The sequence below is a fragment of the Falco biarmicus genome, chromosome 6 (genome assembly GCF_023638135.1).
Source record: "Falco biarmicus isolate bFalBia1 chromosome 6, bFalBia1.pri, whole genome shotgun sequence".
Lineage (NCBI taxonomy): Eukaryota > Metazoa > Chordata > Aves > Falconiformes > Falconidae > Falco > Falco biarmicus.
Genome location: NC_079293.1, coordinates 64333990 through 64353453, shown reverse-complemented (window position 1 = coordinate 64353453; position 19464 = coordinate 64333990). Strand labels below are relative to the sequence as shown.

The 19464-nt window shown below is 40.0% G+C and overlaps 1 protein-coding gene across 1 annotated transcript in view; it reads right to left on the bottom strand.

Moving 5' to 3' along the window:
• Positions 1-19464, bottom strand: part of LAMA4 (laminin subunit alpha 4) — a 104806-nt gene that overhangs the window by 15872 nt on the left and 69470 nt on the right. Inside the window, exons 17-26 of the mRNA XM_056343062.1 lie at positions 19047-19232; positions 13941-14080; positions 12570-12743; positions 11369-11511; positions 10879-11041; positions 8724-8857; positions 7337-7508; positions 5155-5286; positions 4380-4522; positions 874-1009 (exon numbers count right to left, since the gene is read on the bottom strand). Coding sequence (XP_056199037.1) covers positions 874-1009; positions 4380-4522; positions 5155-5286; positions 7337-7508; positions 8724-8857; positions 10879-11041; positions 11369-11511; positions 12570-12743; positions 13941-14080; positions 19047-19232 — 1523 coding nt within the window. The remainder of the gene's footprint in view (positions 1-873; positions 1010-4379; positions 4523-5154; positions 5287-7336; positions 7509-8723; positions 8858-10878; positions 11042-11368; positions 11512-12569; positions 12744-13940; positions 14081-19046; positions 19233-19464) is intronic.

The window sequence follows — 19464 nt, the reverse complement described above, 5'->3', positions numbered from 1 at the left end:
GTCTGCTGATGTTAGCGAGCATGAAGACTGGAAGCGGAGGGGGCTTAAGCCCCTGTCTGAGCCGTATGGCGCTGAGTCACCATCCCACCATGTGATATAGTAGCTTGTGTGCTGCACTGAGTGCTGGGGTGGGGCGGTGGACATGGTGGTAAATAACCCTCTGAGTCTCAGGAGTAAAGCTGGTGCTGAGGTAGAACAAATTGCAGTTAGCTTCGTTGTTGACAGGATGAGATTGTGTAATGAGTTCCACAGGTGGTGGACTCCATTTTCATAGGTTTTTTTTTTGGTTTATCCACAGCATGGCTTTGGATAGACATGGTCATAGGAGGAAGACCACAAACACTGGTTAGATTTACCAGCCTTGCATTGTAATGGACAAATGATGAATGATGCAAGGGGTCACAAACAAAATGGCAATTTTCTGTGTTAATGCTGGGGGAATTGGTTTGTGTATTACGGGAGAAGAGCTGCCCTGTCTTAAGGGGAGAAGTAATTTGAAGGGTGAATATCTTCCTGTCTTTTTTATTTCATACGTCTGTATTAGGATGCATATGAGGACAATTGTTGTTTCTTTAAGAAAAACAAATTACATTAGAATAGTTCCTTTCAGAATACAACACACTATTTCAGAACCAGCTTTCATGTTGCAGTCTCACTTATTATAATATCAAGTAAAACAACTTGTGTTTAATTCAGGGTGGAAATTGGGTCAGCAGAGCTAACACACACATACAGCACCCCTGCCAGTCAATGAGTGCATCATCATTCCTTTGGTTGAAGATTTTATTTCCATTGTTTGGAGTAAAACTTAAGCCCACAGCTGTATCCAATGCCAAAATATTGTTGTTATCTCACAAATGATGTTATGCTTACCAGTGAATCCTCTGGGCACCCATAGCTGATTCCCAGGGTTCCTGGTTCTTCTAACAAGTTGAAATCCTTCTTTTGGAACTGGAAGCCCTTCATGCAGCCTTTAAAGCCAATAGTTCCTGCCAGATGTGAGCTAATGCTGTTGGGAAACATTGCCAAACAAGCTGCAGTTAGATAGCTCTTGCCTTTCTGAACAGACTTTTTTTTGCCAAGATGTTCTAAAAAACTTGGAAAAGCCTCAATCATTTGCCTCACTAGTGCCCAATTCCTGCACCTTTATGTAAAACAACTAATTAACCACATCATATGTTTTGAAAAGTGAAGATACACCAGTTGTAATAAATGTTATGAGGAGAAATAATGAGAGTTCAGAGGGGAGATCCATATACAGTAACTTTAAAAAGCTAAAAATAGCTGCTGAAATGAAAAGACTTATTTTAAAATGTATTTCTACCCACTTATAGTGAAAATCAATGGATTTCTATCTCCATTTTGTATGATTTTAGAAAAGTTCTGTTTTAGTTTCCCTGTCTTCCTTTTACTAGCAAGTTCCATTCTTGCCTTTGCAAGCAAATGGGTCTCTATTTCTTAACAAACAGTTGTGACACAGGTCAGGGAAGTATTCTGATTACTGAAGAGTGGATTTACATAATTGTAAATGAGAGCAGTAGGTGGGCTTCCAAGATCCTTTGAATGTCAGATTTGAGGTAGATATAGCACAGCAGCGTATCCCAGCAGCTCCTACTCACTGCTCTTAAGTTTTTCAACTCCACCCTTTACCAAGATACCACCACATTATGGCACAGGGCAAATATAATTTGAATTTATCCTCACAATACTCAAGGTACATGAAGAAGTAGTAATCTGCCTAAAGTCACAGAGTGTCTGTGACAGTGCAAGGAAATGACTGAGTACTAGTCCAGGAGATAACTAGGGAACAAATACACTGAAGAAGTCAACGTGAAATCCAGAATTTTGACCTGGCTACCTATAAATGGTCTTTGTTCTTTTGGCAGGATGTGCTTTAGTAGTGGGATTCTTCTCACCTCACATGAGATGATACTGACAGTGTTGACAACTGCTTCTGCACTAGCTGTTTATGAATTATTGTATGGTAGACATTGGAAACATGACGGATGAAGCAGTCTCTGGAAATACTTGCGTTTCTACGTTGGCTAAAATGGACCATCAGGCGAAGTAGTGCAGATGTGCATTTACATGTCTGAAATAAGGCGAGAGGCCTTAATCTGCTCCTCAGTGATATCAGCAGAAAGGCAAAACTGGCAGGAAGGCTCCAGCCATCCTCATTGGGATTTGGATTGAAGTGTGGGGTATCAGTCAACCAGTTCAAACTCTATCCTGATTGACCATGTGACTGGCTGGATGCCACAAATATGCCTGTCTGGTAAATACCATTAACTTCACATTTTCAAGGAGCAGCGGGACCTATAGAAGATAGGCTTTAACCTAAGGAAAGGCATCTGAGTTTTTTTCTTAACTGTTACCAGCACCCAGTCCTCCTAGCTTTCCTTAGCTTTCTGCTAGACCAGTAAAAGAAGTGGTACTTCTAGATTCACTTTTTAGGGAAAAAAGGCAATTGACAGAGGAAAGTGCTGTTGAAGTGAATGAAAATACGCTGCTTTGAAAGAATATTAAATTCCTTCTCTAAGACTAGAGCTAGTTTCCCTCCCTGCTGCTGCCCTCCAACGTCAGTTAACTGTAAGTCTGTCTAGCAAAAGGAAGCATAAATATCAGTACTAGGTAGTAGTAATAGAGAGACAGTACTAGATCATCAGTAGATGATACAATTCTAATACTGACTTGCGGTCCTGATGACAATGGAATGATTTCACATTTGGACTGTACTTTTTGCTGTCTGCCCTTGTCATGAGAACTGAAGCTGAGTACAGTATCAAAGGTGTAGTTTTGCTTAGATAATTTCTGTATGCATTTTTCAATATTATAATTGATCATATTTTTACAATGTCTATGGATTTTTTCTGATACAACTTGTTTATTGAGATGCTATTTTTCTGCTTTGACAGTACCTTCCAGGTGTTTAGCAGAATAACCACAACTCTGGACATCATTGATGTGATTCATCTCGTGTCTTACACTTGTGAACAAGTCTCATCTGCCATTGAGCTGCTCAGTTGCCTAGATTTCTAGGTCCTTCTGGGCTTTTTGCGTGTTCTCTAGGCTTGATTAACCAAAGTAATTTTCACCATCCTGTCATACTTTGTTTCTAGATCTGATGTATTTAATACCAGCCCTAAGAGAGATCCCTTGGGCATGTACTGTAGACTTTTGATGCTGTGAAAATTGAAGAGTTACTACTATGTCCTATTTTCTCTTTCCCAGATACTTTCTAATCCACTGCAGCTTTTCCCCTCTCCACCTCACTAGTTTCCTTAATAGCCCCTTATGATAGACATTTGTAAAGAACTATTTGAAAGGCCAGATAAATTATATACTCTGTTTCTCCCTTGCCACCCATTTTGTTTGCATGTTCAGATAATTACATGGGATTTGAAAGGCATCGGTTTTCTTTACATGAAGTTTGTCCCTATCTTAAAAGCTTAATCTGTAAGTATTTTTTAACTCAGACATTATTTATCAATTCAAGAGTATGCTGACAACAAAATAAGGTTTCAGGAGATTTACCACTAATTCCTAGAAACTATTGCACAACATTTGCTGTCTTCCCCCCCCTTTTTTTTTTTAAAATAGAGGGTATTTTAAAGAGAGGTGGTATTTCTATTAGCAGTTGTTACACTTGAAACAGCAGCTGGAGCCCTTCTGAAAACGCTGGCCTTGCTGTCTGGCCTGGGGAATGAATATTGCCTGTCAGAAGGGTGTACCCTTCTTCAAGCAGCCAGTCTGCTCTCCCAGAGCATGACCCTGGTCCGGCAGATTCCCACTGCAGGAAATGAGTGTTACACAGTCTACTGAGATTAAATTTGGCTTCTGTCAAATGGTACGATGGGAAAATGAGACTTTTTCTTTTCTTCCCACGCCTATGCAGAGCCAGCTGACTTGGGTCTAGAAAGAACCTGAGATGGATCAGAACTGAAGAGCATATTAGGAAAAAAAAATGTTTAAATTTCAAAATGCAGGTTTTTTTAAAGGGTCTTGATCCTTCAGCTCATGCATTGCTATTTTACAAAGATCATATTTTGCAGAGCAAGGAGGAATAGCAATTCTGTACGTTTTATATATATAATTAAGTGTTCTTTGAAAATGCCCTTCTGTTTTAAGAAGACAACAGTTTCTGTCACCCCTACTAAAACTAGACCAGTTTCAGCAGAATTGTACCTGTGCTGGATCAAGCCTAATCCTTGGTACTTCAGAGCTCTGAGAGACTTAGAGGAGTGTCTGAGTGTTTTATGTAAGGTGTTGAGGCTGGGAAAAATGTTTTATTGTAAGCCCTTCAGCATAGGTCCATGCAACATAACTTATATATGGTGATTACTTGAAGATCAACGCTTGAATCCCGGTTGTAAACCAACCTGGAGTGCAAGATCTCAGCAGGTGCTCCTCCAATGTAAATGTCCGTGAATGGCATTGCTGTTCTTTCATTGTCTACACTTTTTATATGCCGCCTGTCTACTACCAAGATCATCTTCTTAGAATTGTGATATATAATAGAAATCTGAAAAGAAAAATGCGTGCTTAGAAGTGTCTACTATGATATCTTTTATAAGTTGTCATGGTGATTTTGCAAAAATTGATTACATCTTTTTATCTTTTTGTTTGTAAGTTCCCCCCATTTATCAAAAAAGTTGTTTGTAAATCAGAAGAAGCTGACAATGAGTACTAGTAGGGAGCATATTTTAATGTCACAATTTCTCTGATGACTGAAACCCCAGGCTATTTCACTTATGAATAAATCCACATGAAAATAGCCGATGTCAAATTCTACACTGCAGCAAACACACAAACTCTATTAACTTCAGAGTGCTTTCTTGATTTATCCAAGAAGTTAGGGCATACTTCGTAAAAAACTTATTTCATTGTCAAAGCATAAAAGGCTTAGTTGTGCTCTGCGTAAAAATGTTGAATGATACTGTAATTTTAGTTGTGGATCTGGAATCAGACTTCGAATTTACATCAAGTAAATGGCAAGAGAATTAACCTGCTAAGGGGGATTTGCTACTGTCACTACTACACTGGCTTAAAGCAAATTCTCTTAAGCCAAGTGCAAGCAGATATTTTAGATCTGCCAAAGTCACAGTGCTGCTGGGATAGTTGGTTGTATGTCTGTGATTGTAACTGCATCTCTACCTCATGAAATTTAGCGTCGTTAATCTGAGCCTTCTTCATGGAGTCCTCTAGCAGTACAGGGCCAGTGCTGAAGCCAAAGTCATAGCGGAGGTACAAGAAACCATTGTGCATCTCTAGACTGAAGAACATACTCTGTATAAAACAAAACAACAGTCAGAAAAGCACTATGATTGTGACAGTAATTAAAAAAAAATAAGTGTTATGAGAGTGTCTGGCATTGTAAAAAACATTCTGGGAAAAGGTATTTTTATTTGCAAAACTATAAAAAGTTTCTGGATTATTTTTATATATATAATATACATGTATATGTACACATGCACTTATCTGAAGATTTGGTGAACTGTTTACCTGTAGGAATAGTATATGATAGCACAGTAATGTCAATATTTTTTACCAGTAAAGTTTCCCTAATGCAAACACATGAATTTATTGTCAAAATAATACCACGTGCCCCAAATGAAAGATGTTATACTGGTAAAAGCAATGTTGTGCTAGAATGGTTGTATCTGCATTAGCAGCTTCTGTCACAATGCCTGTGATAGCTTAAGGTTGTATCTTTTCACAGCTTTGATCAGCACTGATGCATTTACTGAAGGCTGAACAACAGCTTGAGTGTATTTACTGTGTATTTGGTTTCTGGATTTCCTGACTCTTCCTGCTTCATGGTTTGGCTTCTGTTCTATGGCTGGGTGACCTAAACTTTATAAACAGGAGCTTTACTTTAGAAAATCTTCAGGGAGTGCTTGAAATGAAGATCTGTACCGTAGGATTAGCCTTGTTCCAAGACAACATGAAGCAGAAAGGACAGTTTACAGCAACTGTGCATCTGGGTTAATTCTAATGTTTGCTTTCTCTCCTAGTATTCATGCTGCTGTTCATGCTGCTGTTCCCATGCCTAATGAAAACATGGGAGCAATCGTTCTGAAAAAGCTACTGCAGGCCAAGAACTGCTGTCTCTGACACAAATGAGCCCACCTTTGGAAGCTATTACTTAAAGTAGCAAAAGTAGGTTTTAATCCAACACTTTTAAATGAAGCTGCAGCTTGGGTTTGTTTTGAACAGCTTAAACTTGAAAATGAGACAGGGATTACGTTCAGAATATTTGTGAGCTGTCTTTGCGGAACTGAATAATGGACTGGTTTATGCAGTCTTTCTGAAAGTGCCTGTGAGCAGGCACGGTCTTCCACAGCTAACATCCCAGTTGATACCAGTTTCCACCATAATGCACAAAATGCATACATTTCTGACAAACCTCTGGGTGGTTTTGTTTGGAAGAAAAATGACTGATCTGCAATAGAGACTGTTAAACTTTTAACATCAGTTGCTTAGTCCAAAACCTCCTAACCTCCTAGGAGTGAAGGTAGCATGCTATGCTGCAAATTGCCCCCTACAACTCTGCTCTGCAAGTTACCCTAAAGGCAGACACTAGAGCGTTGCGAGAGTGTATTTTTTTCTCTTCTAAATGCTCAGTGTGGTGGTGTACATGTAGGGGTCTAGACAAGTGTATGTCTGTGGACTCCATCTTCATAGTAAAATAAATACATAAATCCACACAGGATTAGGGAGCTTGATGTAGGGATACCCAAAGACAAAAAAATGTGAGTCTGTCTTCTCAGAGGATATTTGCATGTTGAGTCTACTTTCTTCAAACCCTTATAGAGTTTGCATCACACTCAAACCTCCGAAAAGCTGGTGATATTTGGATCAAGCCTTTTTATTTGGACTACTTTCTATTTTCAGTAACTTAAATTTTTAACTCTAGTACACCCTGAGACAGTTATAAAGTGGCAGCTACCACAAAGTGGCTGCTTCATGGGAGTTGCTTCACAGTAATTTCCTATAGTTTTCATTGTGCAATCACATCTAAATAAAGGTGCAGCTACTGGGCTTAACTGGAGTCTCTTTCAAAGTGTCATCACGAGGGTATGACTGGTCTGAAGTCCTGACTGTCTGTGGATGAGAGCAGAGTCCAACTCGGGGCCTCAGCTTCCTGGGGCCTTTTCAGTGCAAGTTCCAGTTCCCTCCCAATGTGTACATCCACCAGACGAACACAAAGTATTTCCTTTTTCCAGAAGTTAAATGTAAGGGCATATAAGCATTTTGGATTTTCCATGATATTTTAAGTACTGAGGATACTCATGGTATTCATGGATAAAGGGTACCGGCAGGATTTGGTACTCACCCCATTAATCATCAGCAGGATCAATCCGTTGTCTGTAGGAGTTCGAACTTCTATGTCAAACCGAGTCACCTGGCTGAATCTTCCCCTTCTCTCGATGTTTCTTGCCAAGGCATAGCCAGAGCCATCAAAGAAATAGCTCACAGCCCGGCTCTGAGTGAAAGCCAACTTATTTCTATGAAAAAACAAGCAAGGAAGTAATATTTGGCATATTCCCATTTGAATTTGGGGAAATTTGAAGGCCTTTACAATGAAGATAGTTTATTGAAATAATTTTTCTGACCCGCTGCTTCTTTCTGACAGAGACTGATGACTTTCGTATTCTTTCTGGGATTTTTTTCTGAAAAGTAGTGTGTAGCTTTGAAGTTGTATCTAACGCCATTACATCCTGCTTTTATCCTATGTTGTATGTAGAGGACAGGAAAATTCTTTGCTCATCCTTGTAAAGTGGCAGGCCCACGACACCTCCTCATCATAAGGGTACACATGTATTTCTATCAAGAGCTTGCCCAGTTTGTGCAGAAGCTAATCTGAATTTTCTGGGGCCGTTAGCTGAGCATGGGCTCTGCTGGGGAGCCCGGGGTGGCCTGCATGCACTGTCCTAGAGAGCAGCAGCTTGCACTCCCATGGGAATGGCATGGGAAGCAATCATCTATGGGCTCTGTCCCAACACCTCCTGCATTTCTTCCCAGTGAGAGCTGCAAGTTTTCCTCCTTTCATTGTATAGAGAGTACAAATGTATAGAGAATGCATTTTGTCGCTGCCCATTGTATGAACAAAATGCTGTCTATGTTTGTGCTAAGCAAACACCAAGGTTGGTGTTCTCTTCTGCTTCAGGGGCTGCATCTCCCAGTTTGTGAACGGCTTATCTGAGTTCTTTTCTGTTGTGGCAGTGCACATACACTAAGAGTGTATGGCAAACAGATAACATCAGTCTGGGCTTTGGTCGGGTGTGGGACTGTGCTGCAGTATACCAGGCTTACTGGAGCTAACTGGCTGTGGCCGTATCCCTTGCAGTGACAGGATTTGAGTTAGGAGCAGTTCTGTCCCAGGCAAGCGGTGGGGGTAAGGAGGAAGCCTGGACCATGCCCCAACTAACACAGCAGTTTCCCTTTTGAAGGCATGAGCAAGGTTGTGAGATAGTTAATGGCGACAGCAACAAATCATAGAATATCTTGACTTGAAAGAGACCCCCAAGGATCGTCGAGTCCAACTCCCGTATCTATCTATCTATCTATACATTTTTGGCGCAGCTAGGAGTTAAAAGGGGCCAAGCTCCTTCCGGGTAACTCAGTATCACCTTCATATTTGTCATCTAACCCAGGAACGAACCACCATCTAACCCACTTGCAAGGAACCAGAGCAGCAGTGAGGGTAGGACTGTCCCTACCTGGCACAAGGTGGCGATGTGGCGGTGTCGATGTTATAGACGTGCTTGAAGTTGTACAGGCTGATGACGCCGTCGTTCAGGGTGGCCAGCTCCAGGCAGCCGATGAAGCCAGGCAGGTTTAAGCTAGGGGGGAGCTGCGCAGGGGGCAAGGAGAAGTAAAAGGAGAAAGGTCACACTTTATATTTGTGTATCACGCAAGCATTTGTGCCTGGGGTCAGTTTTGTCTCCGTGCTCTTCATATTTTGAAACAAATGGGATGCTGCTGCCTTGGCATAGTCTTCACAGTCCGCGTCGTGATACTGCTGTTGTGCTCCCAGTTAAAATGGAGCACAGAAATGGTGTCACAGTGAGAACAATAGGCCAGGTAAGGCAACTGCAACCCAAAACTTAGTTTGTAGTTTTGAAGGGAGCACACCTGAAAAAGGGTTAAGATTTGACTAATCATAGATCTTTCTCAATGTATTTGAATGTCTCAGTAGATATTTCATATCTGACTTATAGACATCCTTCACTGCCAGAAAAATAATTTCATACCATGACAAGAGAGAGAGAAATGAGAGAGATTTTTAAACCCAGGAGACTTGGATTCAAAGTCTGTACCAGTGGCTAATCCTCAATATGTATTATTGTGAGCAGGATATAGAAATTCCTTCTTTTAACAAAGGTCACTGCAAATGGAATTTAAAAAGCCACATTGGTGAGGGGAAAAATACAAAAGAATAAAGCTGACAGAGCTAGCGAATCATTCTTTTAATATTAAAATACTCTGCCCCATGGAACAGGAGTGGTATAACTAACACCTCTTGTACTTCAGAGTCTGATCACTGCCAGTAACTTTTCTTTGGCTTCTTGTTGTTTCCATTTTACTTACGATACAGTAATAATGGTAATACAGCAATGCAGAATAAGTGTAGCTGTAAGAGAAAATGCAATTTGTATCTGCAGCACAGATATAATTTACCAAATGTATTTCCTTTGTTTCTTCTACTATTCTGTTAAATTAAGTATGACACTTCTAATGGTTAAGTGGTACATTCCGTATTTAGAAAGTATGTAACAGGCAAGCAAAGACAAAAGCTTTTAGCAAATAAGACTGTATGTTAATAAATGAAAACGTGAGGTGTCCGTTCCCAAGGGAGAAGAGACACATATGCTCATCGAATAATTCCATGAATCCTTTTCTTCCCATTGCCTCTGCATCTGTGTGTGTGTATATCTGTGTGTGTGTGCATGCGCTCGCAACTATTATTCAGTCATCAGTCCTATTCCCAGGCAACTTGCACCCAGGACTCAGCAGTCTAGAATTCAGACCGTGGCATATATCTGGTAGTCTCAACAGTGCAAAAGCTTGGGAATATGAAAGTGTATTGAGATAATGTTCGTTTATATATTGTTAGGAGAGCTGCTTGTGGAACAGTAGTTGGATGTTTTTAGCACCTACTACAGTTATCTTAAAGCATTTAACAGTCTCTAAAGTCTTTCTAAGTAGGTTTTCATTCAGCCATGCAATTTTCATAGCCGAGATCATTCATAACAATTTCTAAATCCAAAAGGAGGACCTGGGATGTTCGCAGAAGCAGATAAGTTAGGTACTAATTCATGCTGACTTAGGAACTAGACTGAAGCAACTGCCTCACACAGGTCTTCAGACATGTTTTGCAAGTCTTCATGCTGTTGTAAGGCTGGATTTAAATCAATGATAACTTAAATTCAAACAAATCAGTATATTGCTAGTTTCCCACAGTGTCCTAATATTAACAATATATTACTTTTCATTTTTGTGACAGCTGTAAAAGAAAAAATTGTAAACACCAAGAACTCATTAGCATTGAAAAAAACTCGTAGCCTGCAAACTTTGTTAAGCTGAGCTAATAGGCCTTAACTTATGCATGCTACTTAACGGCTAGCACGCTTGTTTCTTATTACGTTTCAGAAAAGTTGAATGACAGCTGACAGGAATCTGATTGACTTACTGTATGACATGATGTGCTAGAGAAAATGGTAGGTTTTGCCATGGCTAGAAGATAGAGTCCTAGGATGATAAATTACTAGATAAGGACATTTTATTTATTAACCATTTCTCTGTTTAAAGGGAAGCCCAGCAAGATAAGTTTGCATTATTTACTTTTGAATTTAAAGTATTTTTCTGACCAACCTTGAAGTCAGGAGGTACTCCGCCAACATAGAAAACAGCATTTTCAGGTTCCAAATTAAGGAGAGAGCCAGGACCAAGAACCTCTCCCTTTTTGATGAACTTTTCTTCAGCTGTGCTGCTAAGACTGGGCACAGTTAAAAACATTTTGCCGTGTCTTCCAATCCTGTAGAAGGGAATTGTAAGAGATGAGAGTTTTGTGTTGGCTAGACTTAAAAAAGAACAGGCAAGCCTCCAACTCAGGAAAAGTTTGTGTTTCCTTACTAGCAGGCACTGGGGGGAAAAGAAAGAGAGAAACCACAGACACTTTCTCTTCCCTGCTGTGGCCCCTTGGGTCCTGGCTGTCTAAAGGCAGAGAATTTCCATTTATTTCAGCAGGATTAGAACCAGGCACTGAAGCCTCCTGATGAGCAGTTCTGACCCAGCCTGTTCGATTTTTTTTTTTTTTCCTATTAACTGTTTGATTTTGGGGAAATACAGATTATCACTTTACCTCTCAATTTTGATGATGCTGAAGTAAGAAGGCCAGGTGCTGACTGGCTTGGCATCCAGAGGTATCTCCACATCTTGGCCCCCCAGATTATAAATGTACACAAGGTTGTCATTTTTAATTGCAAGACCGATGTAATTTTTTGCCTAAAACACCAATGGAGAAGAATGTCAGAGCTACAACATCCAAAGAGATTTAATGTAGAACATTAGTAAAGAGTGGGCTTTGATAGACTAAATGACACCTTTAAATACAACTAATAAAGAAAAGCTTCATTCTCTAATTGCTTTCTTTACCAGATAAAACTGTACAGAAAAAGTCTCTGATATTTTACTTTATATCCATTTTGACTGAGGTAAATACAAGGTCATGAGATGCCTTTTGACCGTAAATTGGTCATGTTCAACGGGAAGCTGTTCATGAGTATTTAGCGTGCAGTGTCATATGCAGGAAATAGGAAGAAATATTTGTCTAAAGCCCAGGTATTATGCTGCAGTTAAATATTTTGCCAAGAGGTGTTTCACTTGATTTATATTTAGCATTCTTTTTAGAAAAGCTTAAAAAGAAAAGCCTGCCTCTTTACCCTTCCAAAGAAAAAGCTTACCAGGATTTTACCTGGCTTGCGAGGCATGTTTTTTTTTTCCTTCTAGGAACCACATTTTAAAGAATAATTATTTCACAACACTTACCGGGGGTGTGACTATATGCCCTTCCTAGATGTTTCGAAGTAGCCATGTTCAGCGTACGACAGCAGCACAAGCCACATACAAAGAAACCTGCTTATCCTGTGGCTCTGTGACTTTGGAGATTTGGAATTGACTCTGTCAGCAGCATAAACCTGATTAAAACGTGGCCCACAAAAGTCAAGCAGAGTGACATTAACTGCTTCGGAGCACTTTAGTGGAGACACCAAGTGTGGCTTGCAGCAGTGACAATCACAGCAGCAAGCTGTGCAGGCTGTCTAATTTGCTTCTTGGAGAGAATCCTTCATTGTTTGGGGTGAGAAGTTTCAAGGACAAGGGTCCTGGCAACCCTTGCTCATTGCTTGTCACAAAATCAATGACAGTTTCATAGTAGATACCTCTTATATTGAAACATGGAGAAATAGTGAGAGGAAAAACCAAGGGCAAATAAACTTCAAGCCTATTTCCATTTTCTTTTTTTCTTTTATATATATATAAAAATAACTGGGTTATTCTCTTACATTTTTGTTTCCGAGGTACAAAATAAATCTGTCTGGAGATGCTGCCAGTTGTGGGCTGTCTTTCTGAAACTTTATGTACAAGCTCATGGAAGTGAAAGATTTCAGTTCCTCCACGTTGATCTTTGGATTGACTTCAACAGCTGATTGGCCTCCAAACATCATAGAAACTTGGACCTGCAGTTGCAAGTGTGCAAAGTGAGACACATTATTGCTGCCTGGGGACATTAGTTAAGGTGATATACAGGAATACTTAGCCAGCAGCCTTGCTTACTGCAAAAGCAGTGTTGGCACTTAAAAGTTGGCCATGCAAAATTGTATGTTTGTAACAATCCCTTCTGGAAGACTCTCTAAAGAAGGTGAAGGGAATTAATTTTAAAATTATTTAAAGCTCCTAATTAGCTGTGCTTAAGCATATTAAATAAAGTAAATTACATTTCAGTATGTGTACGCTTAGTTGAATCAGGGCTACATCATAATGTGTGGCCCAGTGAAATTCTTATATAGCTAGAAATTTATTTCTTTGCTTTGGGAGTAGTGTGACCAACTTTCTGTTCATGAGCAATCCTATTGTATTACTGAAGTTACAGTGATATATATGAGATGCTAGTAAAATTTTAAAACATGTTCATTTTAGTTCAAAATGCCTTCAACATAACTGAAATGTTTTCAAGTCTAAGCACAATATGCTTGAATGACAAAATAGATTTAAAGAACAGTCAAGCACTGCACATATGCTAAGTGATTTTTCCTTTTCTTTTTTGAAGTAATGCATGTGGACAGCATATGCCAGCATTGTGAACATAACAATAATACACTGCATTTTTTATTTCTCTGAGTGAATTAAAATATACAGTTTTGACCTTTGTGTTCTTGTTACAGAAAATCTCTCATAATTTATGTATGATAATAAAAGTGTTTCTCTCTATTAAACATGTGAGCCAAAGATTATCTTACCCTGCAGAAAATTAATGCAAAAGAAAAAAAAGAAATACTGTAATCTCAGAAAAGTTTGCATGAAATTGCCGTAATTACTACTGTGTATGACTAATGTTGCCAGCTGAGTAATGACCTATTAGTTTTAGCTTTAAATGGTTTTGTTATTGTAGCCATCTTTAATACTGTGGCAATTACTTAATTGAAGTTGCTACTGCAGTAGCAGTAGTCTACCACAAATACCATGGTAATGTTATTTGCTTGCAAGTAGCAACTGTAAAGATTTTGATGACTTCCATGGTGTTTTGTTTATCCAGTTCTTGGGAGGTAACAATGTCAAAGTTTGGGCTTCTAACATCACCCAAGAAAATAGAGCTCCTAGTAAGATGCATTTGGTTATTAGCATTAGTAAACGGAAGTCCCATCCAAAGGTTTTACCTTGCTAGCTACACTCCTGGTTTGAGCAATTAACTCTCTGATCCGCTGAATGCTGGAAGAAATATTGTTTGCTGGTGCCTTCTGTTCTACTGTGCGCAGTTTGTCCAGGAGCTGAGGGAAGACTTCTGTAAGTTTCTTCACTGCAGTTAGAAAAGAAGTGACAGTTTGGTTTTTAACTCAGAAAATTTTCTCCTTAGCCTCTTAGGTTAACTCACCTATCTCCTTCTGCTTTAGGAACAAGTTCTCACTGTGCTGTGTGAGGGGCAGGAATTTCAGAAAGGGTAGTAATTTATCAGAATCTAATATTGCAAAAGTTTTTGCAAAGAAGTTTGCACGAAGGAGACTACTTTTTCATGGGATCCTAGGTACTACCATGTTGTTGTACCTCTGTAATACTGTGCTCAAGAAGCTTTGCAAATGTTAATCATTATAACCTTTTAATCTTCCTTCAAGGCAAATAAATGTTAAGCCAGATTTTACAGATATGGCAACTGGAGCAGAAGGATTATTTGTTCAGCAGCTCACTGAATATCTGTGGTTGACCTGGGAACTGCACCTAGGAGCTATGGGTTCATGAGCTCTTCAAGTTCATTTTAGAGGAGATGAATAGGTTGTTTCCCTCAGCTCTCAGCTGTGCGTCTCTTACAAAGGTTGTCACGCAGATAGCAGCAACAGCTGTACAGGTGATGTGTCTGCATGTGGTTCACAGCCCACTCTGCTAACAGAAACACTGCTGCTCTCAGACTGGGGCAACAGGCCTGTACTGTACAACGGTACAAAGCCTTAGCTGATGATGCATATGCACCTAAACTGTGCTTACTACTTGCCCCAGCCCTCGCAAGTGGCAACCTCTTCAGCTTTCCTGCCTACATCTGCCAGGGGTCATGAATCAGAGTCCAGGACCTTCAGTCTCTCACTGCTGTGTCTTCTGGTACGTGTGCAAGTAGGATTGTCATCAAAGGGAAACGCAGGTGTTTTGTTGTGTTCAAAGGGAGAGAAGTCCTTTCCCAGAAAGATAAGCAGAAAAATTACAGAGAAAGAAAAATAGCTACCCATACTTATAATCCAGTTTCATCACATCAGATTCCAATGACTTGCTGCCCTTTGAAGGATATTTACACATCACATCATTTTTCATCTTTAATTAGATGTAGGTACAGCTAGCTGAGTGTAATGAAATGTGATTTTAGCCACAAGCTACATGCATATAAGAAAGATCCAGTATTCGTAGTTAATTTTTAATGACATGGATTCACTATAAAGGTTAAGATCAGATTTGTAGGGTTTGCAGTCATATTTTAGGGGTTGTCAACTTGTGTCTGCCTCCTCTTGTGTTTTTCCCCCTCATATTTTCACTCTTGTCTGCAAAGATAGCAGAGACACAGGTAGAGGAGCTAATCCTCAGTTGTACTGAGACTGTATAGAAGGGAAAGAAGGAAGAACAGCCTTCAATCACTTCTCTGTGTGCTTCCAGTTCTGTATTGACTAAAGACTGTAGCATCTCAGCCTCATTCTTAACGACCCAGAGTATGAGAAGATCCCGTGGAGTCCTGCAAGTCCTGCTTCTCTTTGAGTAGAGTGGAAAACTGTATTTGCCAGAGTCTCTCTGCTTGGGTCTTTTCACTTGTATTTTACTTTCCAGTGTAGGAGCGGGCCATACAGAGCTTTAAACTCTCCAGTGCTGCCCATTAAGTCCTGAAAGGCCTTATGTGCTGGGAGTTGGTAATCAGATATTCTATAGAAGGCTTACTGTGCATTAAAATGCCATTATTTTAGCAAATCCTCAAAGAACTACAGTGAATTCTGGATAACACATGAATTCCAGAATACATTAAATTTCTACTTAAAAGATAAAACACAACTAGTATAATAATCAACTCAGAGAAAGTTTTCTCTGCCTTTTGAAGTGAATGTTCCATTGCATTGGGAAAAAGCTCACATTCTTAAATTAAAAAAAAAAATATTGCAAGATCAGAAAGTAATTTAGCAAATTTTAACCACCTATTTTTTTTATTAATCAGCAAATTAATTGGAATTGTTCCTGTTCTGATATATTGAAAAACTGGCTTTTCATCTGTTTGAAATTTGAAGTATCAAACTGGGAACACAACTGTAAAATGAAAACACAAAACTAACATCTATTACTGCTAGCTGTTATACAATCCCACCATAAATCTCATCCTCTTGTCCTTTATAATGTCATTTTTCAACACAGAAGAATACTGATTTTTTGTTTTAGTCTTTGGGATGAAGGTGAGAGTGAAAAAGGAAATTAGTCTCACCCAGTGATAAAATACAAAAAAGAATACAAGGGAAACTGTCAAGGAGGAAATACCTCGACTATAACCTTCCAGACACTTTCTCCTTTTGTGTTTTCCTTCCCAACCTGTCCTTCATCTGCTTTGCTAAAGCCTACCAGTTCCCTGCACAATGGTGACACAACACAGGGAAACAGGTTCTCAGACAAACCACACAGCCAAGACACGCTCTCACCCCTCCAAAAATCAAGTGCAAGCTTTATTCAAAGGCAGTCCAGACATGTCATCTTAGAGGCTTCAGCTGCCATGGCAGTGTTATCAGCATGATGATCAGGTGTTTTGGTGTTTCAGGCACCTGTCTGAACATCTTTTGTGACTTTCCTTTCAACTTTGATAGACATTCCTCCTGCCAGGTCAACCTCTCCTGGCAATGTACACAGCTGACGCGAGAACACCATGCCCTGGCATGTTTGCAGGCTGTGAATCAGTCACATCATGCTATAGCCTCTTTTGTAGCACTGATCTGTCTCCTCAGCTAAAAATGCCTTCAGACAAAAAATGCCATGGAAAAAGCTGGCTCCATAAATGTAGTAGGTCACACATTACTGTAGCTTGCACATTAGCATCTCTCAAACCGTTAGTAAGCAGGCCCTTCGGCCACTGATACGATCACAATACTTTCAAGGCGAGTCCCTACCTGCAAACCCACTAGCACAGAGAAGACATTTTTGCCAGGCACATCACATAGGAGCTGAGCTGTTCTTTACAACTCATGGTGCATGTACCACACGTGACTTTTTGGAAACATGACCAACTAGGACAGCTGGGATATCTTGGGTCTATCCACTCTTATGGAGCCTCTCAATATTTCTTCCAGTAAAACAAGCTAGTATGAGCAGATTTTTGGAATCCTGAATGTCTGCTGACATTTTGAGCATGAAGAGCCAAATGCAGTTCGTGTTGCTGCTCTGTAAAGGTGAGCAAACCCCAAAACCTTCATATATAAGCTATAGCAGGCTGTTTATCTTGGATGTTTTTCCTCATACCATCCCCTCCCTGGATGCCAATCATATCCTCATTTACATTATCTTAATCGGGAGTTGAAGCCCGTAGCTCACAGCCTGAACCATACAGAAATGTAGATCACACCTCTGTGGTGATCAAAAACATTCTACAGCAACGCAATGCAATGCAACTACTTAAGGAGCTCTGCACGATGACTAGCAGCGAGCTTACTTGTTGCAGCACTCTCCAAACTATCAAGCTGCAACAAGGTCTTCTACCATATCGTACCAGCATACTCTTCATATCAGCCCCTCTACTGCCTTCTCCTCATCTTGCCTCATCCAGGGCACATGTTCTCTCTCCTCTTGCTTCTTCCTCTCTCTGCTTCTTCATTGGCTGCCCAACCACTTAACAGAACCAGCCACAGCTGCACCTTGTCTACATCGGCCAACCCGCAGCTGTATATTATCAATGTTCATTAACCCAGCTTCATTCCTCTATACTTACTCATTCCCAGAGGGAGTGGTTTAGTGTTTCCTTTGGAAGAAAAGCTTAGAGAAATCTCCAGTTCTAGAGCCAGAAGGTGGGATATTGTACAGTACTGAATTTCTTCTTGTGTAGGGAACCACTTTTATACCAGTTCTTGGGAGCACTCAACCAAAAATACTACTGCAAGGGTCTTGTCTACCACTGAATACTGGAAGTAACATGACCCTTGGGTTTCCCCAGTTAAGAGGGCAGAGTGTGGCTTTGGGATGCTAGAAACAGTGTTGGGTTTGGTACTCAACACCATTTGCAGTAAAAAGGCACTCGAGTTGCAAAGCTCCTGACAGAAGGATTTGGGGCAGTAGATCTGAGACTCAGACTTCCTGGAGACAGACTCAATGGAGTTATGGACCTTCTCTGAGGTACTTTCAGGAGGGAAGACATTGCTGAACAATGCTGCAGGTGATGGTACTTGTGAAACGTATGCAGGAAATTTCTTGTTCTGGGTTTTCAGCTTCCCCAGCCATGAATAACTTGGGATTAGTAAGCCTCCTAGGCAGAGCCAGGAATACACTGAGCAACAAACGGTGGTGCTTGTCAGCAATTTTTTATTTTGAATATTTTCACTTCTAGATTGATTCTTTTCTTTCCTAATTGTTCTTTTCCTTCTTTCACAAATAACTTCATTTCAGCTTCACTCTCCCTGCCTCTTTTTACGCTTTCCTATCATCTTTATTTCAGTGTTGTAGCCTGCCTTATTTTTTTCTTTTGTCTTTTTAGCTACCTTAAGTGTTTCATAACAAATCTTCCAATTTTTACTCTAGTATCCTTCCCCCCACCCCCCGATGATAAAAGTGGAATTAATGTGGTGCTTACAAGCTTTCCCAGCAATCATTCTGCTTAAATATTATATTTCCTCCTTAATCCTCTTTACCCTCTTTGTTTAGGCTACAATCTAATCAAGTCAGGGACCATGTCTTGTCCACTGAGAACAAAAGGGCCCTGTTTTTAAATGCCTCCCAGTGTTAAAAAAACCAAACAACTGAACCATCAATCATAATAATAAAAGTATTTAAGCTGTCTACCATTCCGTGTGACCTTGGTATCCTGATAAAAAAAACTTAGAAGCCAGTAAGATTTCAACCCTTAACTGTTTAGGTCATTTTTGGAAATGCCCCAGTATGGAACAGTTTTAAAGTATAGTCAAGTCTCTAGATAACTGCTATTTTTGGAAATGTTTTCAAGGATGTAAAATGCTAGAAGTTTATATGCAATGTGAACAATCCATACAACAAGATGTTGCGGTGATTCCCTGGCCTTTTAATGCTAAGGAATGGTAAAATTCAGGTCACCATACCTGCATCCCCAGCTGAATGCACAGCACTGTCGTATGCTGCTGAATTGTGCTGCAAGTCTTGCAGGTTTTGAGACCACAACCTCACGTTCTCATCGATGGGGGTCGTAGCCTGCGTCACTGTCATGGTAGCACTTACAGCCTCTGCAGTCTTCAGTTTAGCTTGCTCCAAACGTTCTCTGGCTTCCACTACAAAATAAATAGGGGATGAGAAGAAATGAACTTTTTCATAGATTCAAGTGAGCTATAACCAGCACTTAGAAGGTGGTGAGGTTAAGGGAATTTTACCTTCTGCAGAATGGGGCCCCAACCTTGCTTGCTTGATTTGCTCTTTATTTCCACAAGGAATGTTCAAAACTTCCTGTGGTTGGTCTACAGTTATATTAATTCTCAAAATTTATCAGACTCCTATTTTCATTCT